Source organism: Sebastes fasciatus, chromosome 6 (assembly GCF_043250625.1).
Source record: "Sebastes fasciatus isolate fSebFas1 chromosome 6, fSebFas1.pri, whole genome shotgun sequence".
In the NCBI taxonomy this organism is placed as follows: Eukaryota; Metazoa; Chordata; class Actinopteri; order Perciformes; family Sebastidae; genus Sebastes; species Sebastes fasciatus.
Window position 1 is genome coordinate 35,172,470 of NC_133800.1, and position 25,240 is coordinate 35,197,709.

The window sequence follows — 25,240 nt, forward strand, 5'->3', positions numbered from 1 at the left end:
CATGTTGAACTATTCCTTTAAACGTCTTCTCATTGTTTAATTGGTGTAGGTCTGGAGAAACGAGTAGAGATTGGGGGTGAAGTCCATTGAAGGTGTTGGAGCTTCAGTTTGGGGATTATTATTATTATTATTATTATTATTATTATTATTATTATTATTCAGCAGGACTCAGAGTTTCAGCTTGGGGAGACACGGAGCAGCTGGTCTGGCTGAGAAAAAGAGGAAATGATCCAAAATAAGTACATACGTCTCCAGACGGAGATAAGAAGCTTCATCTATCATATCAGGACATGTTTTCATGGTGATAGCAGCAGCAGGAGGAGATCATACATGAACTATAATACTAATAATAATAATAATAATCTCTGCTGTGTATGAAACAGTCTTTGTGCTCCAGATCCACAACGTGTTGATTTGTGACCCAAATCAGTCAAATGAGGAATTTAAACATTTATATTCATAATTGATAAGAACAATGTTTTATCCTGAAGTCAAGAAAATTACTCAAAAATACATTATACATTAAACATACACTAAATTTTGGCGAGGAAAAACTGTCATGTCCATTTTCAAAGGGGTCCCTTGACCTCTGACCTCCAGATCAGTGAATGTAAATGGGTTCTTTGGGTACCCACGAGTCTCCCCTTTACAGACATGCCCACTTTATGATAATCACATGCAGTTTGGGGCAAGTCATAGTCAAGTCAGCACACTGACACACTGACAGCTGTTGTTGCCTGTTGGGCTGCAGTTTGCCATGTTATGATTGGAGCATATTCTTTATGCTAAATGCAGTACCTGTGAGGGTTTCTGGATCAATATCTGTCATTGTTTTGTGTTGTTAATTGATTTACAATAATACATATATACATTCTAGGGCTGTCAATCGATTCAAATATTTAATCCCGATTAATCGCATGATTGTCCATAGTTAATCGTGATTAATCTCAAATGAATCGCACATTTTTGTCTGTTCAAAATGTACCTTAACGGGAGATTTATCAAGTATTTAATACTCAAATATGCTTGCTTTATGCTAATATACTGTATACTGGTTATTTTACCTCCGCCAAGGCCAAAGGCGTTGGTTTGTTTGTCTGTCTGTCTTTTTCAGAGTTTTTGTTGACATTTTTCTGACTTTTTTTTTTTTACATTTTTCAGATTTTTTGGAAATTTTTTGACATTTTAAAAAAAAAATTCTACATTTTTTCAAACTTTTTTTTTTTTTTAATTTTTCAGATGTTTTTCTGAATTATTTTCAGACAGTTTTTGGATTTTTTTTTCAAAACTTTCAATTTCAATTTCTCATTTTGTCTTTTTTTTAGATCTTTTTCTGACTTTCTTTTCGGACATTTTACGGAAAAACTGACATCGATATTTTTCAAAAATACTGGCATCATATGAAAGTTGTCAGAAAGGAGGTTAAATAACACTCCAAACCAACACACATTGTTTTGACTTTTTTTTTGGACATTTGTTGGACATTTTTCAGACTTTTTGCAGACATTTGTTGGAAGTTTTCCGGACAATATTTGTCACTGTTTTGTGTTGTTAGTTGATTTCCAATAATAAATATATACATACATTTGCATAAAGCAGCATATTTGTCCACTCCCATGTTGATAAGAGTATTAAATACTTGACAAATCTCCCTTTAAGGTTCATTTTGAACAGATAAAAAATGTGCGATTAATCAAGATTAACTATGGACAATTATGCGATAAATTGCAATTGAATATTTTAATTGGTTGACAGCCCTAATTAACACACATTACAGCTAAGTAGCATGAACTTTATCAGCTCAAAAACCAGCAATACATTTCTGTGTCTCCTCGGAGTTTGATGGCCTTTTTGCTGCAGCTCCGCTCTGGATTTAAGCCAATCAAATAAAAATATTTGACATAAAAATCTAGTTCAGCTTTAATAAATGTCTCTACCCGTCGGCCTCAACACTTCCTCTGTCACATCCAGCACAATACCAGCTGGAGTAATATTAGCAGTTTGCACCCCAGGCCCATTCTTCAGGTGGACTATTTGACATTTACGAGCACTTCCAGCCCCTCACTTTCCCAACTCCGGCTCCATTGTTTTTATAAATGCTCCATTTGAGAGAAATAAGGGGCTCTTTGTTAAACAAGTCGGGTCCTGAAATAGCTCCCGACGACTTGTTTCAGGGGCAGACGTCCCCGTTTCCTTCCATTACTCATCCACCGACTGACCCCTCACTGCTGCTTTTGTTCACTGCAGTTTGGACAAGAAGACCCACTGGTGGTTAATCTGTTAGCATGTGTCTTTTTTGATTTAATCTCATTACTGAAGGGGGTCGGCTTCCAGTCAATTAGATTAGGAATATATTTTAAGACTGTGTGTGTTTTTCTTGTTTCCAGAGAGCCTGTGCAGCTAAATATAAATCATTTAGAGCTGTGTTTTTCTAATTCTGCAGGTTGTGGATGTATGTATGAGCAGTGTATAAGAGGGGTTGAAGGCCACTGGATGGATTATCTAATGGAAGTGGAGGTGGATGGATGAGCTGATGCACATTGGCAGATGGAGGTTAATGGATGGATGGACACACATGTACATGATGTGCAGTGGAGGGATTAAACGGGTGGATGGAGGGATCAGTCGGTGCACCGACAGCTACAGCGGGGCTATAAAAGTGTCTCTGCTGGACTCAACTTGTTTATCACACAAACACACGTGAGTCTCAGGAGTCACACAGCGGTTATACTGTAGAGTGCTGACGGAGGTTTCAGTCACATGAATGTCTCTCTTTGGCCTCAGATGGAACTCATAAGATGCTGTGGTGGGAAGTAACGGAGTACATTTACTCAAGTAGTGCACTTTCCATTTTTCCTCTACTCCATATCAAAGGGAAATATTGTACTTTTTACTCCACTACATTTATTAGACAGTTATATTTACTTTTTAGATTTATATTTTACTTAAAGCTGAAGTAGGCTTAGTCGGCGAGATTGGAGTAAATATGATTCAAAAAAGTTATATTTATAAAACGGTCGTTATATCGTGACAGTAGTACATGAAACAGGTAACCTGAAACAAATCATGTTCCTCTGTATCCTCCGGTGCTCCTAACGGCATCTGCAAGATTTCACAGACCGGAGGAAAACAAGCAGTAAGAGCTGATCTGAGGTCTGCTGTCCATCTGCCGTCTACGAGAGCCGGCTGTCAATCACTTTGAACTCCAACCAAATGGTCAAACTAGGCAGCGCTGATCAAATATGAATCAATATTCTGTTACGTTAATGCCTATTTCTCTCCTCAGATGTTCTCAGAATCATCTTGTAGTGCACGGTTCAGCTGTAAAATGAGGAAGTTTGTGACGCCGCCGCCATTGTGAAATCTGGTGAAGAAACGCCAAGTTCTGGTCACATGACTGGAGCTCAGCCAATAGGAATGCTCTCTCTCAATGAAATGACCTGTGATTGGTCACAGTCTCCCGTCACGGGCTAGATGTTCTAAAGCCTGAAAACAGAGCCATGAGGAGGAGCAGAAGTCTAGTCATCTCTCAGAACACTTGAATTACAATATGCTGAAAGATTATTATGGAATTTTTATGCCAAATATATACTGCCTACTGAAGCTTTAATTCCCCGTTACGGTGAAAATCAGCACACTGGAGAAAGACACACATGAACACAAACAACCTTCTGTCAGTATAAGCATTAATGGTTCAGAGATGATTGTTTAAAAACCTACATTTATTCTGTAGCTAAAAAGTTGATTTTGGATGAAATATGATGTTGGAGAAGTCTCCGAGGATTCTCTCTAAGAAATCTGTTATGAATTATGAAATATTGAGAATCCATCAACATAGTGCAAATAATGTGGAATGGAAATAATATACATCAGTTGGACTATTTAAATTAAACTCTGGGACATAAAACACGATGAAGGATGTGATGTAAAGGATTTCTCTGCAGCTTTGTTTACTCAGAGATTTAATGAATTGAATAAAAACAGGCAGTTTGTTCCTTCGGAGTTCAGTCTGAGTTTAACTTCCTTCAGCACCACATGACAGAAAACAGACTGTTATTAGAAATAAACTGGAAGTTTTCACGAGTGAATCAGCTGAGAAAATGTTTTTCTCCGACAACCTTTTAAGGGAGATACTTTATTCAACTACTGTTTCTTTCTCTTTTTTAAAAAAGTAATTTTAGATTATTTTGTGGCTTTTTTTGCCCTTATTTTACAGTCAGTAACAAACAGGAAACATGAGGAGAGAGAGCGTTATAACATGCAACAAGGATTCCCCAATCATGCACCTAAACCATCAAAATGCTCAGTCAGACAGTATGCATACTAATTGCAGTCGATGTTTGAGTGTACTGTTGATGCATATAATGAAAAAATAAATGAAATATATTATTACTACAGATTAAACTACCCTGCAGATAAAAGTATATAAAGTCATTCAAATTAGCATCACCTTTATCAGCTACAATATTAAAGTGATGAACATATTCAGTGTTGAAATATATATTATTCTGAAATAATGAGCACTTATAATTTACTTACTTTTGCTACTGCTAATACTTTTGTGTTTTACTCATGTAAAATTGATAATGCTGGATTTTTTACCTGTAACAACTCCCTGAATTAAAAAAAAAAGCAGACTTATTTTTTTCAATCTAAATTGTTAGTGTTTATTGTAGAATATTTGCATGTTCCACACCTGTCCCGCCCAGGTAATTGCCTATTAGATAAAGTTTTATTCAGTCTCGCACATGCCCTGCAATTTAACAAATTAATGAATAAAACTTAAAAAAAATAATATATAGCACAATTAAAAACCAGTAAAAACACCCTGACTAATGCCTTTTTGCTGATCTGTTTACGGTTTGCCAGTTAGTTAAAGATTATGGTTATCCAGGGAGCAGAGGTGCATCACCAATAAACACCGGATTGTTTAATACAATATAGTTTTTAATTTAATATAATATAATTTAATTTAATTTAATTTAATTCTATTTTATGTTATTTTATTTATTTATTTAGTTGTTTATTAATTAATTAATTAATTAGTTTATTTATTTATTTATAAATGTATTTACTTACTTACTTACTTACTTATTTATTTACTTACTTACTTACTTACTTACTTACTTACTTACTTATTTGCTTGCTTGCTTGCTTATTTGCTTGCTTGCTTGCTTATTTATGTATGTATTTATTTATTTACTTACTTACTTACTTATTTGCTTGCTTATTTATTTATTTATTTATTTACTTATTTATTTATTTATTTATTTACTTACTTACTTATTTATTTATTTACTTATTTATTTATTTATTTATTTATGTATGTATGTATGTATGTATGTATGAATGATCCTGTGCTACATACTCCAGTACGGTAGGTGGCGGTATGTAGCTAAAAGTTGGTATTGCGATCTACCCCAAAATAATGCAAAGAAGAAGCTGCGCGTCATCGTGTGACGTAGTCAACACGGCGGGTTCTTTAATTGAAGAAGAAAACCTGAAAACACAGAAGGTGAAATAAACACGAAGAAAAACCAATAAAACACTGAAACTGAGTGGATTTATCAAACAGAGGAGAAGAAGAAGAGATAAATATCGTTATATAAACTGCTTCTGTTTCATAAAGGTGATTTAATGAGCTGATTAATGATCACCTGTAGATCACCTGACTGCTCACAGACAGGTAAGAAGCTGCTGGATGGTGATGTTGGTTAAACCTGTTGTTGTTGTTGTTGTTGTTGTTGTTGTTGTTGTTGTTGTTGTCGTCGTCGTCCTGCTGCTCTGACTGTCTGCTTTTTATTTATTTCCACTTTAAAATCAAACAAGTGATTGTGTTATATATATGGGAGGAGTATTGTGTCTAATTTATTCTCTAATTCTGTCTTTATTTCTATATTTATTTATCCTTTTCTTGATTATTCTGGTTATGTTTTGCTCAGAGGCCTAATGATGCTCTTTAATAATAATTATGATGATTACCAGATGTTTTTATTTATGTTCTTGCTGTTTAGTGGCTTTTCTTTTGTTTTTTGATAACTGTTTTTATGGCATCTACTGTTTTGTATATATATATATATATATATTTATATACATAATGTGACTAGATGTCACATAGAAGTGGTGTACATCATCTGAAAGCTGGAAACCTGAAGATTAATTTGAGATGCAGCTCAGCGCTGTGTGTATAAGGGCATTATGATAGAAGTATATGATGGTCATCCCCATGCTCTATTGTGTATCATAAGTTGTTACAGCAATTTTGTGGGTTGATTCCATTTGTTCCACAGATTTGGTGCTAAATTTAACAATTTTTTTTTACCTATCAAGAATTGATCAAAAAATCAATAAACCCTCTAAAATACCACATTAAGACACCAAAACCTTGAGGAACACCATAGAAAAAGCCATTCTGTGATTTGGTGACAAAAAACTTTTGACACTTGGAGATTTCTGCAAGAATTTTCATTTTTCTGTTCAGTAAACTGCTCAGAAACCCTCTTATTGTCAATCTACCTAGCAAAGATCTCTACATACCTATACGTCCTTATTCTTTAGGTCCTCTAGTGTCATATGATACCAGTATCTTCACTCTAGCTTTAAAAAACAGCCTGCTAGAGCATCTTAAATACAGTTATGCTGGTCAGGAACACCAAGAAAAAAACAGGGTTTAAAAAGGCATTTTGTGAATGGAGTATGGTCTGTAGGTTTCAATCATCTTGTTGTCTGTTTTTATGTTGCTTTAGCAGCTTCCACACTTTATATACAAGGTTTTAATTTAACAAAAAGCTGAATATACTAGACTTCAGTAGTTAATTGTGTATTTCCCTCCCTGATCTCGGCCTGTTTCACTCCGTGCTCACTGCAGCCGTGATGAATAGATGCTAGTTGCTCATTAACACCCTTTAAAGAGGCCGTGTCCTTCTTTCCATCATTACAGTCCCCCTTTTATTTCCATCCCTTCTTCCCTCTGTTTTCCCCTCCTGCAGTCACACGACAATAACAGCGATCACATCTCAATCTTTTCATCATTCTGGCATCAAATGGAGCATATTTATGAGCCTCAGTGAATCCACTGTACGTGTTAATTAGAGGTTGTGAAAACTATGACATTGTTCTCTTGTTGATCCGGTTGGAAACTCTGAAATGAAAAGAAATTGAATCAAATTGGCAGACAAAACCACGTGCAGAGATTTACATGTACAGTGTTGCATGCAAACACACTGTACATAACATGCATCCAGTATGATGAACACATGCCGACACACGTGATGACTGCACGCTGAAGAAAGTCACAAAAACACACTCTGAACGTACGCACACACACTTCACAAAAACACACTCTGAATGTACGCACACACACTTCACAAAAACACACTCTGAATGTACGCACACACACTTCACAAAAACACACTCTGAATGTACACACACACACCTCACAAAAACACACTCTGAATGTACGCACACACACTTCACAAAAACACACTCTGAATGTACGCACACACACTTCACAAAAACACACTCTGAATGTACACACACACACCTCACAAAAACACACTCTGAATGTACGCACACACACCTCACAAAAACACACTCTGAATGTACGCACACACACCTCACAAAAACACACTCTGAATGTACGCACACACACTTCACAAAAACACACTCTGAATGTACGCACACACACCTCACAAAAACACACTCTGAATGTACGCACACACACCTCACAAAAACACACTCTGAATGTATGCACACACTTCACAAAAACACACTCTGAATGTACACACACACACTTCACAAAAACACACTCTGAACGTACGCACACACACTTCACAAAAACACACTCTGAATGTACGCACACACACTTCACAAAAACACACTCTGAATGTACGCACACACACTTCACAAAAACACACTCTGAATGTACACACACACACCTCACAAAAACACACTCTGAATGTACGCACACACACTTCACAAAAACACACTCTGAATGTACGCACACACACTTCACAAAAACACACTCTGAATGTACGCACACACACCTCACAAAAACACACTCTGAATGTACGCACACACACCTCACAAAAACACACTCTGAATGTACGCACACACACCTCACAAAAACACACTCTGAATGTACGCACACACACTTCACAAAAACACACTCTGAATGTACGCACACACACCTCACAAAAACACACTCTGAATGTACGCACACACACCTCACAAAAACACACTCTGAATGTATGCACACACTTCACAAAAACACACTCTGAATGTACACACACACACTTCACAAAAACACACTCTGAACGTACGCACACACACTTCACAAAAACACACTCTGAATGTACGCACACACACTTCACAAAAACACACTCTGAATGTACGCACACACACTTCACAAAAACACACTCTGAATGTACGCACACACACTTCACAAAAACACACTCTGAATGTACACACACACACCTCACAAAAACACACTCTGAATGTATGCACACACACCTCACAAAAACACACTCTGAATGTATGCACACACAACTCCCCCTCCCCTCGCTGCACACTTCAGCCATGCTAATTGAGAAAATCACTCATGTGGGGGGGAAATGGCTGAGGTGTTCCTGATCTGCTATCTGTCAGCGCGCTAAGCCGTGAAGCGCCGCCGAACAAACCCAGCGCCACTTCTTTTCCCCGCTCCCATTAGCACGGCACATACAGCACCGTCCTTAATCACAACCCTGAGATGAATTCAAGAAGCGGTGGATTTAATTAAAAGCTAAAATTAGCGCCCGTCTGCCAGCCGTGTGTGTGTGTGTGTGTGTGTGTGTGTGTGTGTGTTTGGGAGCGTTGTAAGCATGTGAATTCATCTGATTGCAACATGGGAATCTTTCCAGGGAGCCATTAGCTGGAATGCCTGTTTGGAGAAGTGTGTTTAACCTGCAGGGAGTCATCTAATCTGCAGCCCTCCATTTAAACAATGGAATGTAATTATGATAATGTGGAGTTATTATGACGGGTGGGTGAGCAGCTTACAGCCACACTGGGCCTCTTGTGTTGGAGAACTAACTCAGTGTATTCGTTTTCTTTCACATAAAGTGACTCACAGGGAATCAAACCCCAACCTCAGAAGTATACAGATATATTTGATATGTTTACCAGCCAGTATTGTTTTCACCTTGTGAGTCTGTGTGTGTCCACAGAGGACACCACAGAGGACACCACAGAGGAGGGTGTTTATATTTCAGATTTTGTCACCATGATAGCATCACAACCTCTACAAGATGTAGTCATGAAGTAGTCGTAGTTTAAAGATGGGTAAGGTCTGAGCAAGGGTCCTGGAAGTAGGGGGGTAACAAGTAGGGCAGGTCGACATGGCTTATAAATAATACCTTGATATTTTTAGTAGGGCTGTCAGTCGATTAAAATATTTAATCACCATTAATCTCAAATTAATCACAATTTTTTGTATTTTTTAAAAATGTCCAACAAATGTCCGAAAAAAAGTCAAAATTTTTTTTGTAAGTTTGGAGTGTTATTTAACCTCCTACCGGACAAGTTTCATATGATGCCACTATCTTTGAAAAATGTCGATGTCAGTTTTTCTGAAAAAAGTCTGAAAAATGTCCAAAAAATGTCCAAAAAATGTCCCGACAAAAAGTCTGAAAAATGTAAAAAAAAAAATGTCCGAAAAATATATCAGAAGATACCCCAAAAAAGTTTAAAAAATGTAAAAAAAAAAGTTTGAAAAATGTCGAAGAAAATGAAAAATGTTAAAAAAAAGTCGAAAAAAATGAAAATGTTAAAAAAATATCCCAAAAACTGTCCGAAAATAAAAAAATTAAAATGCCTGAAAAATATCTGAAAAATGTAAAAAAAAAAAAAAAAATGTTTGAAAAATGTTTAAAAAAAGTGAAAAAAATGTTCCAAAAAAAGTATTAAAAATGTAAAAAAAATGTCCGAAAAATGTGAAGAAAAACTCTAAAAAAGACAGAGAGACAAACAAACCAATGCCGGTGAATCCTCCTTCAAGGCCTTTGGCTTTGGCGAAGGTAAAAATATACATACGGTATATTAGTATTTCAGTAATAAATACTTGACAAATCTCCCGTTAAGGTGCAATTTGAACAGATAAAAATGTGCAATTCATTTGAGATTAATTGCGATTAACTACGGACAATCATGCGATTGATCAGGATTAAATATTTTAATCAATTGACAGCCCTAGTATGTATATATTTATTATTGTAAATCAATTAACAACACAAAACAATGACAGATATTGTCCAGAAACCCTCACAGGTACTGCATTTAGTATAAAACAATATGCTCAGATCATAACATGTCAAACTGCAGCCCAACAGGCAACAACAGCTGTCAGTGTGTCAGTGTGCTGACTTGACTATGACTTGACCCAAACTGCATGTGATTATCATAAAGTGGGCATGTCTGTAAAGGGGAGACTCGTGGGTACTCATAGAACCCATTTACATTCACTGATCTGGAGGTCAGAGGTCAAGGGACCCCTTTGGAAATGGCCTTCCTTGATGACAAGCTAGTATGACGTGGTTGGTACCGATGGATTCTTTAGGTTTTCTAGTTTCATATGACCTACCTATCTTCACTCTAGCTTTAAAACTGAGCCTGCAAGTTGAGTTAATGCGTTAAAGAAATTAGAGGCGTTGAAATGAATTTGCATGAACGCATTATTATTATCGCGTTAACTTTGACAGACCTAATTTTCTTACATGTGAACGTCTCCTCTGAGGGTTCGTTCTAATTACATGTAAATTGAACTTTCTCTGGCAGAGATGTGACTGAAGTCTGATTCCAGCTTTAAGTAACTGAAGGAGAAATGAAACAGTTACTGGTGATAACTGGTTTCAGCGTGTGTGTGTGTGCGTGCGTGCGTGCGTGCGTGTGTGATGATTACAGTGTTGTACTCTGTTAGAGAGCATCACTAATGTGCTGGCAGAGTCTTTACGGTCACTAAGCCTCGGTGAACTGACTGCAGCTGATGGTGATGAGGAGTTGATGTAGGTGAGGAAAGTCATGGTCACGCTCTCAACAGGATCAACCCACTCGTTTATTTAGATTCACTCTCAGTCAACCAGGTAGACATCTCATAATAATGCTCATGTTTTAAAACATATTGAGACTTAAATGTTTGTAAATAATTATTTTTTTTAAATCATACAAGAGGGTAAGAGATGCATTTGTTTTTGGTTCTGGTGTCTAATTGGCAAACAAATCAGATCTGTCAACAGTTCTTATCATTTTTAAGCTTTTTAAAGGATGAAATTCGGTCTCACAGCGATTAAAACTGCCTGATAAAGGTGTTATGAAACTTCCAGGAAGACCGGAGATGATTGGTTTACTGGTAGTGTTAAAGATCAGCGATGACCTCAGTGTGCACTGACGGGATCTGACTCATTCCTGTTTGTTTGTTTGTTTAAACAGAAATAACAGGCTGAAAGAAACGATAACGGGGATTAAAGAAGACGTCAGAAACTAGAGAGCAGCGGGGCTCGACTGTACGGGTTGCCAGGTTGCCATTGGCAACCAATTCTTGTCCTTTGGTTGTCAATTTCTCAATTGGTAGCTGAATGGTTACTACGCATGCCACATAAAGCTGGGCAATAATTCAGTATGATAATGTATCGTCTTTCAATGGAATTGAGATATCGGGATACACAATTACGTCGTCTAAATTGATAATAACAAGCTCAAACTAACTCAAATTTCTCAGAAAAATCTGATCAAACTTAGTTAAACTATTGTCTTAATCTGATTTCTCTGTATTTGTGTGCATGCATGTAAACATTGTCAGCATATAGTTGGAAGTATTTATTAATTTTTTCACTCTATAATTTCATTTGAAACTCTTATGTTCATTTGGCACTAAAGTTCTTAAATGAGAAAAACACTCAGTACTTTTCATTTGTCAAGTATTTCATTCACACAGGAGTATACAACAATAAGCTTTTAGAAAAATTAGGAGAGCATAAATATATTTTTGACATTTGTTGCATTAGTGATATTTAAATATTGCTGAATTATGAAGCGAAAAATAAAAAGGCATTTAAGTCTAATTATCAGGCTAATAGAAGAGAATAAGTTCAGTTGTTCGGTCTGTCAAAGTTAATGCGATAATAACGCCTTAACACAAATTCGTTGTAACGCCACTAATTTCTTTAACACATTAACGCAACTTGCGATTTTGAAGTTGTAGCGGTTCAGTTTTAAAGCTCGTCGTGAAGGAGGTTAAATAACGCTCCAAACTTGCGCTAAATTTTTGCGAGGAAAAACTGTCATGTCCATTTTCAAAGTGGTCCCTTGACCTCTGACCTCCAGATATGTGAATGTAAATGGGTTCTATGGGTACCCACGAGTCTCCCCTTTACAGACATGCCCACTTTATGATGATCACATGCAGTTTGGGGCAAGTCATAGTCAAGTCAGCACACTGACACACTGACAGCTGTTGTTGCCTGTTGGGCTGCAGTTTGACATGTTATGATTGGAGCATATTGTTTTATGCTAAATGCAGTACCTGTGAGGGTTTCTGGACAATATCTGTCATTGTTTTGTGTTGTTAATGATTTACAATCATAAATATATACATACATTTGCATAGAGCAGCCTATTTGTCCACTCCCATGTTGATAAGAGTATTAAATACTTAACAAATCTCACTTTAAGGTGCATTTAGAACAGATAAAAAATGTGTGATTAATTTATTGATTTAACTACAGTATGGACAATCATGCGGTTAATTGCGATTCAATGTTTTCATTAATTGACAGCCCTAAAAATATCCAAATGCAACCATTGTGCAAACATTTACCCAAACCCAAGAAAATGTGAACACCTGTGTACGGATAAATCTCAGCCGTAGCAGCGTCTGGTCACGTGTGGAGCTTCTGTAACGCTTCAGGATTTAAACAGAAAGATTATGAGATGTTTATAAAACATCATCATCCGTCAGTGTGACGTCTTTTCTCTGAACTCTGACACTAACAGGCTGCAGCCTCCTGTAATGGCGTGCTGTGCGTGGGTGTCTGTTGACCGCGAGGACGCCGCGACGGCAGACTCACGCTGTAAATTGCAAATTTCCCCACCGTGGGACTAATAAAGGAATATCTTATCTTATCTTCAAAGCTAATAGCTGGTGGCACCAGGCAGGCCGTCCCCTAATGAACCATATGTCCGAGGTTAATTCAATTTGGACCGGGACCGCTCGCCGGTCAGAGCGTTTCTCTGGAAAATAAAAATGAATTTATGCACATATGAATGATGTATGAGTGCATGAATTATATATGAAGCTCCTGAGTAGTGCACAATAGAAGCGACCAACGTTCACACAGCCGTCCCCGGTGATTTCACACTGCAGGAGACATTTTTCTTTAAAGGAACAATCCGTGATCTAAATGTAAAGATCTCCATCCTCTGAATGCTCTAGGTCTCTAGTTTGATCCATCCATCCTCTGAATGCTCTAGGTCTCTAGTCTGATCCATCCATCCTCTGAATGCTCTAGGTCTCTAGTCTGATCCATCCATCCTCTGAATGCTCTAGCTCTCTAGTTTGATCCATCCATCCTCTGAATGCTCTAGGTCTCTAGTCTGATCCATCCATCCTCTGAATGCTCTAGGTCTCTAGTTTGATCCATCCATCCTCTGAATGCTCTAGGTCTCTAGTCTGATCCATCCATCCTCTGAATGCTCTAGGTCTCTAGTCTGATCCATCCATCCTCTGAATGCTCTAGGTCTCTAGTTTGATCCATCCATCCTCTGAATGCTCTAGGTCTCTAGTCTGATCCATCCATCCTCTGAATGCTCTAGGTCTCTAGTCTGATCCATCCATCCTCTGAATGCTCTAGGTCTCTAGTCTGATCCATCCATCCTCTGAATGCTCTAGGTCTCTAGTTTGATCCATCCATCCTCTGAATGCTCTAGGTCTCTAGTTTGATCCATCCATCCTCTGAATGCTCTAGGTCTCTAGTTTGATCCATCCATCCTCTGAATGCTCTAGGTCTCTAGTCTGATCCATCCTTCCTCTGAATGCTCTAGGTCTCTAGTCTGATCCATCCATCCTCTGAATGCTCTAGGTCTCTAGTTTGATCCATCCATCCTCTGAATGCTCTAGGTCTCTAGTCTGATCCATCCATCCTCTGAATGCTCTAGCTCTCTAGTCTGATCCATCCATCCTCTGAATGCTCTAGGTCTCTAGTTTGTGGCTGTGAAGTTTCATGAGGCTGTGATTAACCTAGAGGTCACCACAGGTCATTTTATACCGTGAGGTCAATGAAATGTCTCCTATGGGGACTAACATCATCACACATGAATACAGTTGGGCTCATTGGATCCACAAGAGTCTCAGCTTTACAGTGAGACCCAATTTATGTGATTCAAGACTGTTTAGGGACCCCAGGATGCAGAAATATTCAAACACACCATTTTAGAATAGGAAAAATAACACATTTATACTGCATGTGATTATCATAAAGTGGGCATGTCTGTAAAGGGGAGACTCGTGGGTACCCATAGAACCCATTTTCAGTCACATGAAAATGTAGCCAAAATTTAGCCTAACTTTGGAGCGTTATTTAGCTTTGGATTCCTCAGGTTTTATAGTTTCATATGATATCTGTAGCTTCACTCTCGCTGTGAAACTGAACCTGCTGCAGCCTTTAAAAACAGACAGTAAAGTTCGGTGCGATCCCGCGGGTCTCAGGCGGTTAAATATGATCAAAGGGGCTTCTGTATGATTTTCTCTGTATTTATTGGGTAATATAACGGTAACAGAGCCTCCTGACCTTCCTAGAAACATGTATTATATTTCTGTTTTTGGGTCAAACAGCCCTGAAGGCTGAACTAAAACAGCCCGAACACAGTGGCCTTCATGGGGAACATAAAACAGCTGATTCTACCCGTGAATCATTTCATTTCAAGTCTAATAACATTGTCATCCCTCAGCAGGCTTAAACTTAAATAATAGTGTGAGTTTCCAGAATAAGAGGTCTTTTAGCTGTGACCCCTCAGGTCTTCAGACTGCTCCGTAACAGTCTGGGCTCCGGGGCGGTTGTGATTTTCAGATCTGGCCTGCTGGCTCTCGAACCGTCGCATCACAAGCTCTCCTTTTTCGTAACATTCGGTCACAAGGTGTCTCTCCCCGCCGGCCGGCTGTTTACTCAAAGCGGTGTGTTGACGTTGGTAAATGTCTCTGCATTCATGTTAACATGTCCTCTTACAAGATGCCAGACAACCGACCGCTTGTTCAGCCGAACTCGACGTTCGGCCTCATAACTCGGGCAGATGTGGCACCTCTGACCTCTGACCTGGGAAATAAAAGCAAAAGCACAGACACGTAAACACAGAGGCTAATGGCCTTCCTTCCCACCTCAACGCTCACCATATGGTAACAAGAACTAGTGTGTGAATGGTGTCTCTGTTCCCCACCGACAGCTAACGGGAAGACGTTCTCGCAGTTCCCCCTCCGGTTCCTCCTGAATTAAAGATCACAGGAGAGGCTGTGGTTTGATGTGGTGAATCAGCAGACGGCACAGCTCAGTTTAGTGACGCATACTCTTTACTCATACCGCTTTGGTGTTTTATTTTCATGGTGTCAACACCAAGCGTCTGCATTCCCTGCAGAGCAACTAGTAACAATAAATACAATTAAAGAAACAAGTGTACAAATTTGTATATTTGTGTGCTTGTGATGTGATCTGATGATTTCAGGAGGAAGTAGTTTCGCTGACGACCTTGTCTGGAGTAGGGCTGCACAATTAATTGAATATTAATCTCGATTAATATTATTTTGGTTTCACACAATTAAATGAACACGATCAGGCGATGATACATGTTGGACAAGACAAAAATGCACTGAATTCAGGTGAAGAAGAACCTGATTTTAAGTCTCATTTTACTGCAAAGATTTGTTGATTAGCAGGATTGTAGCACATTTTTAATCTGTTCAAAATGTACGTGCGTGCGTGCGTGCGTGCGTGCGTGCGTGCGTGCGTGCGTTTGTGTGTGTGTGTGTGTGGACATCAGTCTTGTCGTCTCCATCACACCTTTACCGGCTCAATCCTCTCTCCTCTCTCCTCCATCCTCCATCTTCCATCTTTTCATCCGTCTCTCCTTTCATTGGACGCTGCAGGAATTCTCCTCTCTTAATCAAAAGATTCACCTCACTTTATTCTCCTCTGATATATGTGTGTGTGTGTGTGTGTGTGTGTGCGTGTGTGTGTGTGTGTTCCCCGCTGTGTCTCTGAACAGGTGTGTGTTGCCGTACGATTCCTACTTGAGGGAAGCCTGCCGGGGAGGGTGTGTGTGTGTGTGTGTGTGTGTGTGTGTGTGTGAGTGAGCACGTGGGTGGGCGTGAGCGGTCTCTGTGGAGATGGAAACCTGCTCGCTGCTCATTGGCTAATAGATGTGGAAGGGGTGGGGGGGGGGCTTCCTCTTCCTCCGAGGAGCGGTGAGGGGGTCCACGGAGACGAGGATGGAGTGGATACAGAGACGTGAGGGACGTACAGTGACAGAAACAGTGAAGAGGAAGAGGAGGATGAGAGGAAATACAACAAAACCATGGCTGATATACATCCACTAAATGTTACAAAATCTACTGATCTGAGGTGTGATGATGTTGAAACAATGTTACTTCCTAAATTAGGAAATTAAATGTTCAATTTGATCCAAAGGCTTCCCTAATCTACAGTATAATCCATCCTTCATCACATTTTCTACCATATGTTAATCTCCTTTTATACAGTCCTCACAGCTCACTGCTCACATTAACAGCCACAGAAACATCAATAAGACACAACCAAGCTAAAATAAATAAATAAAAACAGCAACCCTATCAGTTTTAGTGATCCAGTTCTGCACGAGTGATGGTTTTAAAAATGTTTTAAAAAGAATTGAAGGAAATAAATGGTGATTTAATCTCATGTAGCAAAATGGATATTAGTATAGTAGGCAGACAAAAACTCCAGAAACTCCAACCAGCTTTCTATATTGTACTGTTATCAAAGAACGTATACTGCAACATCAGCTCCCAGCAGCAGAGCTACGTTTCCGTCATTTTGGTCTGAAAGGGACGACCAGACGCCAGTAAAAGATCTGCCTAAAAAGTGCCGTGCAAAAGTAAAACAAAATAATTTCTAATCTGTTGTCATATTCTTCTTTCTGTGGAGCAATAAAACATTATAAATTAGTGTTTCAGTCCAAAATGGCGTCAGTGGGTGTTGTCATGAAAACACCGGAGTTTCGTCTGTTTGCTTCTACACTCTTTGCTGTTAATGGCTTGGAGAATAACAACAGCCTCGTTGTGTCGCTTGCTACACATTTCTATTCACCTTTTGTGCGTGGATTTCTCAGAGATGTAACTACACTACGTGACAATTTTGACAAAAATTACTCCAGTTCAGTTTGCAGGAGTTTGGATAGGCATGCAGGAAGTGACCTGAGTATCGTAGCGACAGGGAGGAGTGCTGGACTCAGTAGTTTAAGTTTGCTGTTTTGATGTTCCAAAATGCAAATGTTCCTTTTGTTAGTGTTCGTAATGTAATGGGTCTGTTCAGAACAATGGTGGCTGATGTTGGGAATTGTGCTGGTTTATAGTTTTAACCATGAATGTGAAGGCTGTTGCATTTCTTGAGTACAGCTGTATTTTCTGGGGTCGGAGAGAAAAAAAAAAATCATCTATCCTGCTTTTGATTTCAATGATTGAGATTGTAAGCCAATTTTGATCAATTTCTGATTTAGAATTGCATAAAGCAGCTTATTTGCCCACTCCCATGTTGATAAGAGTATTAAATACTTGACAAATCTCCCTTTAAGGTTCATTTTGAACAGTTAAAAAATATGCGATTCATTTGTGATTAATTGTTATTAACTATGGACAACCATGCGATTAATCGTGATTAAATATTTGAATCGATTGACAGCCCTATAGAATAGCAAAGGTCTATTATGACTGATGTTTTAGTCTGTTGTTGTGAAGCTCACAGATTTACAAAATTAAAAAGCCGTTCACTCTAAATGTGGTATATATTATATTTTTTTCTAGACCTTAACATTTATGGGATTATATTTAATTGTGTAGTTTGGACCTGCTTCACATTGAAATAACTGAAAAGCTGTTAAAATGCTGTTATGTAACCATCAGCAAATCAAACAGATCCATACATACTGGGATACTGTTACTGTCTTCATCCAAACTGGTTCTCCTGCAGTCGTACAGTGTCAATACAGTGACAGTGGGGGAAAGATTCAAAGGAGATGGAGGGAGGAAGAGGAGGAGAGTCGACTAAAAAAATGGGGAAAGGCAGAACAAGAGGGAGCGAAGAGAAAGGGAAGGAAGGAGGGGAGGGAACGAGAGAGAGAGAGAGAGAGAGAGCGGTGGGGAGGAGAGGGAAGCAGCGCTGCATCATCACTACTGCCACCACAGCAGAGAGGAGAGGCAGTTTACTGCCTGCCTCCCTGATCTCTCTCTCTCACACACATTCATGCATACACAGTCTCTTCCTCACACACACGCACACACACTGGAAGTCAGCCGGCTGTCTCTTGAGCCTCACTAGAAGCTTCACAGAAGAAGAGATCCTGGTGACATTATCCATCACATCTGGATGTTCGCCTGCCTCCACGACTCCAGACGCCGTGTGTGTGTGTGAAGGAGTGTGTGTTCATCCTCCGTCAGCGGACCGTGGACGAAGCCGCCACTTCCTGCTTGTTTGGACTCTCCTGCTTGTGTCAGCGTGGAGGAGCGTTAACGTCGGAGCTGCCGGGAATTTCATAGCATTGTTTTTTTTGCAAAGGGCGGAAGTGGATGCTTGGATTCTTTTGGTGGCAGCGTGCCGGAGCAGAGTGCTTACCTCAGGATTTGCAGTCGAGAGGTAGGGTGGAGGGTAGGGGGTAAGGAGGGTGGGAGGGTATGATAAACAGCTGCGAGGGGAGGACGGTTTGCACTGCAGCATCAGACTGGCATCTCTTGTTCTATGTTTTTTTTGCGAGGTTGCACACATGCACATATTTCCCTCCCAGCAGCAGCAGCAGCAGCAGCAGCAGCAGGCTGCGTTGTGCTCCCGCCGATGGATTACTGCTACTTTAAGGACGGGCTCGCTGCCCGCTGACGGAGAAAAGATGCTGATTTAAGAAGAACAGGAGCACTCTTTGTTTTTGGAGCAACTTCAGGATTAGAAAACAGACTTGGGGATGCGTTGAGCTGAAACCGCCCCCCCCTCCTGCTCCCTCCCCCTCTCTCCAGTCCAAACATGAACTCTTCCTCCGATGTGAACCAAAGCGGCTCTCCCCCGTTCTGCCTGCTGGGCGCCGTGGGTTACTCCCGCAGCCTGGACACCTGCGTGCTAGAGGTGGTCATCATCCTCTTCCTCACCGTGCTCATCATCGCCGGCAACCTGGTGGTGATCTTCGTCTTCCACTGCGCCCCGCTGCTGCACCACCACACCACCAGCCACTTCATCCAGACCATGGCGTACGCCGACCTGCTGGTGGGCGTCAGCTGCCTGGTGCCCTCGCTGTCGCTGCTCCACTACCTCCGAGGCCTGAACGAGGAGCTCACCTGCAAGGCGTTCGGCTACATGGTGTCCGTGCTGAAGAGCGTCTCTATGGCGTCGCTGGCGTGCATCAGCGTGGACCGCTACATCGCCATCACCCGCCCGCTGTCGTACGCCACGCTGGTGACGCCGTGCCGGCTGAGGGTGTGCATCGTCCTCATCTGGGTTTACTCCGCGTTGATCTTCCTGCCGTCCTTCTTCGGCTGGGGGAAGCCCGGTTACCACGGGGACATATTTCAGTGGTGCGCCGACTCCTGGAAGACCAACCCGGGGTTCAGCACCTTCATCGTGGCGCTGCTCTACGCACCGGCAGCGCTCACTGTCTGCTTCACCTACGGGAGTATATTCCGGATCTGCCGGCAGCACACGAGGGAGATCACCCAGCGCCACGCCCGCTTCAGCTCGCAGGCGGAGGGCGACAAAGGCGAGCGCGGGGAGCGCTGCGAGGGCTGCCCGGACAAACGCTACGCCATGGTGCTGTTCCGCATCACCAGCGTCTTCTACGTGCTGTGGATGCCGTACATCCTCTATTTCCTCCTGGAGAGCGCCGAGCTGTATCACCACAAGGTGGCGTCCTTCCTCACAACGTGGTTGGCGATCAGCAACAGCTTCTGTAACTGTCTCATCTACAGCCTCTCCAACAGCGTCTTCCGGAAAGGCCTCGGCCGCCTCTTCAGCCCGTTGTTTCCCTCCTGCCTCGGCTGCGTGGACGCCAAAAAGGCTCTAGCTCCCGCCGGCCCGCGACCGGACCCTCGATGCCAAGTATGAGGCCCCGACGACGGCGAAGGATTCGGTTTGGTCACTTTGGCGGCGTCTCTGTGTCTTTACTTGGCTCTCAGCTGCGTAGCATGACACAGGGCTTTTTGGTCCCGCAGTGAAATGTGTTGAGGACCCCCCTGCACGGAGCACGGCGAGGTGCCCGTGCAGATGCCCGTCGGTTGTCTCAAAGGCTGATTTTGTGGAGGTTTTTTTGAACGCTCTTCAGTGTGATGCTGCAAAGATCACAAGCTGACGACGCGGAGGGAAGAAGGTTAACATTGATGACGATAGACTGTAGGATTCACATCCTGCCTGCACTGACTCAACAACTCCCAGATGCAAAAAAAAAGGAAAGCACAGCACGACTTGTGTTGTTCGATCCTCTGAAATGCAAAAAATGTTTCAAATCTTTTCAATCCTGACTGAAAAAAATCTGTCTTCTTGGTTCTTTCAGGGTAGAAATAGGTGATGCAAAAAAAACATATTAAAACACTTGAAACAGATGTTTCCCTCCAGGGAACTCCAGATGCTAATGAGTTAATGAGCTAATGAAAAATCATTCATCTGATAATCAGCCTGTGAGAGTTAAACTGTGTCGGATGGACTTTCCCAGAGAGAAGATTGAGGTCTGTTTCGGAGCTTTTATTCCTCTCTTTTGAAGCTGGGTGTTAGTGGGAAGCTCCAGGTATGTTTACACAGTCTCTGGTTTCACATGAAATAGTTGATTTTAAGAATTAGCTTTACTTTCTAAGGTCGCGGCGTATCCTCGTCAAAGAGACAATACTATTTATTTGGAGAGTTGTATTCTCTGTTTGTTTCCTCCTCAGGTTTATCAGCAGTTCTTTGTTAAGCCTCCGGGCTGTTTGCCTTCATGACTCTTAAATCACAAGCCACATAGCGTCTTAAGATAATCACCTCCCGACTTGTCTGCTGTCTGCCTCGATGCAAAGACTCATTGTGATCTGTAACGTCTTCTCTTCTAGCAGCCGATAGCCGTTCAGATCAGCGTGAAGTGGAGGATAAGTGTTATCGCCGTGCATCACGAGCCTGTGAGAGGGTCAGAGCACTTTTTTTTCTGAGAGCCAGTGACCGCTTGTGGCTTCATGTAAATATACTTTAAGAGTTTAAATATTTAAACAGCGGCTAAAGGGGCCTCCTGCTGTAAAGTAGACCTCCGGGAGTACAAATGGTTTTGTGGATGAAGTGTTGTGTTTTATAAGATAATTTATTTGTCACAGCCAAGAGGTCTGACGTGCTACACTCGAGACACTAGTGTTGAGAAGAAGAAGAAGTGTTTCTTTATATACTGCACGAAGATTTAAGATGCAGTTTGGATTTAAAGTCACAATGAAATGGTTTCTGAGAGCGTCTTGCTCCTGAATTTGACATATTTGTGGTTAAAAAAGAAGAAGAAAAACAAAAACATACTATGGCCAAAAGTATTTGGACGGTTTGGGCTCCTTAGATCCAATAAGGGGACATTTTAAAACAACAGCATACAACGGTATTTTCAAAGGCAAAATCACATTTCTATTTTTTACTATCTAAAAAAGTCATAGAAATGTGTATTTTCTGTGGAAACAGCATGCTAAAATGTCAGTAAATTATAAAACTGAGCTGAAAAACCAAACCACAGTTTACAACACTCTGGTGTTGTGATTTTATTTATTTATTGGGGAAAGTTCACATTAATAAATATCGCTGCCAACCAGACACAAATAGCCAAAAGGTTAAAGAGCCGTCTGTTTCATTTACTGTAAGTGAAACAGACAACTAAGAAGAGAGTTATATCAAGTTAGTGTTAATACGTAGCCCATAAAATGACCATTTGTATATCAGTTACTCACCCCGTGTTACCTTGAATTCTTAAAGAAAACTTAGTTTTTCTCTCACGCCTCCATTGTGAACGGAGAATCAAAAAACCTGACCTTCCTCCGTGCATGAGACGATATCAGCTGAAGTGTTTTAAATAGTATGTTTTTGGTGAAAATAGATGCATGATGTGGCTGTTTTTTTATTCTTTGTTCACCGTGGAGACATGAGAGAAACCCAAAGTTTCTTACATAATTCAAGGTAACACAGGGTGAGGGATTCAAAGCGGTTTGATTTTAAGCCAAACACTGGACCAGTATACTGAATTTTACCACTAAGTGTTGCACTTGACTCTGCAGCTGCTCCATCAAAACTCGGAGAAGCAGCTTGTCACTAAAATGAGAATAGCTAGTCCACCTTAACAGCCCATTCTGGGTCGAAGTTGTCGCTAAATTTGGGGCTAACCTCCTTCACTTTAACCAGCAGGTGGCAAGACACAGGAGCTTGGCTTGGGTCTTGAGGAGTTGTAGCATTTATTCACTGAGTCTAAACTGTACACACCCTGCACTGCTATAACGTTACTGATAACTTCAAACTCACTGTCGGTCTGTGACACACGCTCTCTCTCTCTCTCTCTCTCTCTCTCTCTCTCTCTCGATCGCACTCAACCAACGTTGCGGCCCACTAGCCTTGCAATACACTGTCTGGTTGAAGCCCGTCTTGTCTCGTCACCCCAAAAAACACATGAACTTTCTAGTAAACAAACACAACATGCACCGTGCGCCCCTTCCCCCCTCTACTGAAATAGAATCTCCTTCATGTTGCTGTCCTGGCTCGGCAGTAATTCACGCACGGCCTGTCAGACACTAGTGGCTCCTTTAGTCCGTTTATAAACAAACATAATATTATGTTAATCACGTTGTCATATTGCTTATCAATAATGCAATACAAGCTGGATTTAGCGCCGTGACGCAGTCGGCACCTGTTGCTGATGTCGGCTACTTTTCAGTTTGCCAGAACGTGTCATAAAGACAAATGTCGGTTCGGCCGGTTTGCATAAAATCAAACGGGTGTAAGCTCGTACACCGGACCGGACCGGCAAAACCGTGAATCGGCCCATCTCTAGTAGGTGTGATGTTTGCTCTGTGCTAATGTGAAGGTGGTTCAACTCATCACAGTTTCCTGGCTGGCCTTTAGCCGCTCTGTAGGGTGGCCACAAAAATGTTGCCATAAATTGTATTAAATATGATTTAAAACGTATCCAGATGTTTACTTTGATGTAAAAATACGTGAAAATTTGAAAAATATACATGTTATGTTTTATGTGTATATTACCACAAGAGAAATCATTTTAAAAGCAAGTTTGAGACTTTGTTCTTGACCTTGGAAAAAGTCCCCACAAGGCCCATTTAGTAGTTGATCTGGAGCTTTCAGTTGTATCACACTGATCTTCCTCAGCAGATGACGTTTGTCCGTTTGTCATTGACTTTTAGATGTTCAAATTAAAGGTGCTATTGATAACATTGATGACATTCAGCCACTAGATGTCGCGTTCTCCCTCCGTCGTTCCATTGCATTCACTTCACAACAAGTTGTTGCCAGACACTTACCGTCAATCTCTCTTCTTCCACACTAACCGATGACCCAGAAACACCAACGTTGTTTAACTATTGGCTCACAATCCATGTTAGAAGTGGGAACTAAACGTCAGATATCCTCCACAGAGATGAACAAAACATTCATTTTGGACCTGTCAAAATTAAAAAAATTATTAATTCACAATCATAATTTTTTCAGGAAAAGCCATACTTTTATTCAGCACCTTTCTAAAAGCGCTGTAGATGTATTATTTTTGTGACGTCATTGTGACTTTAAAAGCAGCTGAGTAATTGTCTGTTACGTTTTCCCTCTAGAGAGACGCCACATTTCACCACCGTGGTTCAAGGGTCAGAGGTCAGAGTACGGTTAGGGTTCAGTGTTTAGCGGTAAGACGAACACACCAGCTGCTGTCGGGGGGATCGAACCTCCCCACCGACCCCCGCTGCCCCCCTATATGTTCTATTTATATAACATTTTTCTATGTATGTGTTATGTAACTGATATGAAAATGTACTTTCCTGCAAAGTGATGATGACACGTTTGATCCCTGCTCAGTTGGTTGTGGAAGATGCTCCGCTGACAGACTTTTTCCTGCATGATTCAGTCTGGATCGATGTCTCTGTCTCATGATGCTACTGAGAGCAATTTATATTACTGACTGTCCTCCTCGTCTCAGCATCCCGACTACTGTTGTGCAACTCAGACGGCTTATCGTGTTTTCTTATGAGGGGGGAGAAAGAGCTCCTGTTCATGGCCTGCCTGTGATCTCCTCCTGGCGCTGCTGTCGGGACAAAATGACGCAAATCTGCAAAACAAACAGAGTTTCAAGAGCTAAAGCATCATTTAACATAGAAAATTACAGTACGATACTTTATTTGCGTTATTTTTCCTCGACAGCGGTGCGATGCTGCTGGGAGTCAGTGCAATACAGCTCGCTGGTGTTCCCTCAAACCACAACAGCTCAATAATAGTAGAATAAAGATCCGAATGAAAGGGCTTTCATTATCTTAATTCTCAGCATGTGATCTGAACAAGTTGCTGCAGATTTATTGTAAATAGGGAGGTGTAATCGTCTGATTAAAGTGAGATGTTCTGACTCTGTGTTCTGGATTGATTTGGTACCAGAAAACCTAAAAAATGCACCATCAAACTAAACTGGAAAAACAAAGTTCGGAAACTTGTGTTTGGTGGATTATTTCTCTGTTCCAATGCTAATGGTCATTGTATTTTACATCGTTTACCATTGGAAGAGCATTTTGTCAAATTTTTCTTGGGCGCTACCCACATAATCAGCTGTGCTGCTCCTCCCACAAATGCATGATCCTTACAAGTTGGACATCATTGCGAAGGTAAATAAACAGGCTTTACAACGATGTAAAATACAATGACCATTAGCAATGTAACAACAGAGAAATAATCCACCAAACACAAGTTTCCGAACTTTGTTTTTCCAGTATATATATTACAGTAGAGATGGGAAGGCC

General features: G+C 40.7%; 1 protein-coding gene across 1 annotated transcript; it reads left to right on the plus strand.

The window, feature by feature from the left end:
* Positions 1-17,621: 17,621 nt before the first annotated feature.
* Positions 17,622-24,852, plus strand: LOC141769943 (putative G-protein coupled receptor 21). Its single transcript, XM_074639475.1, has 2 exons — positions 17,622-22,913; positions 23,021-24,852. Exon 1 carries the CDS (start codon positions 19,284-19,286, stop codon positions 20,352-20,354), a length of 1,071 nt encoding a protein of 356 aa, XP_074495576.1. The 5' UTR covers positions 17,622-19,283; the 3' UTR covers positions 20,355-22,913; positions 23,021-24,852.
* The last annotated feature ends 388 nt before the right edge of the window (positions 24,853-25,240 follow it).

Bases quoted from the DNA above. Each gene is read 5' to 3' on its own strand.
- LOC141769943 (XM_074639475.1), top strand. From the start codon at position 19,284: ATGAACTCTTCCTCCGATGTGAACCAAAGCGGCTCTCCCCCGTTCTGC.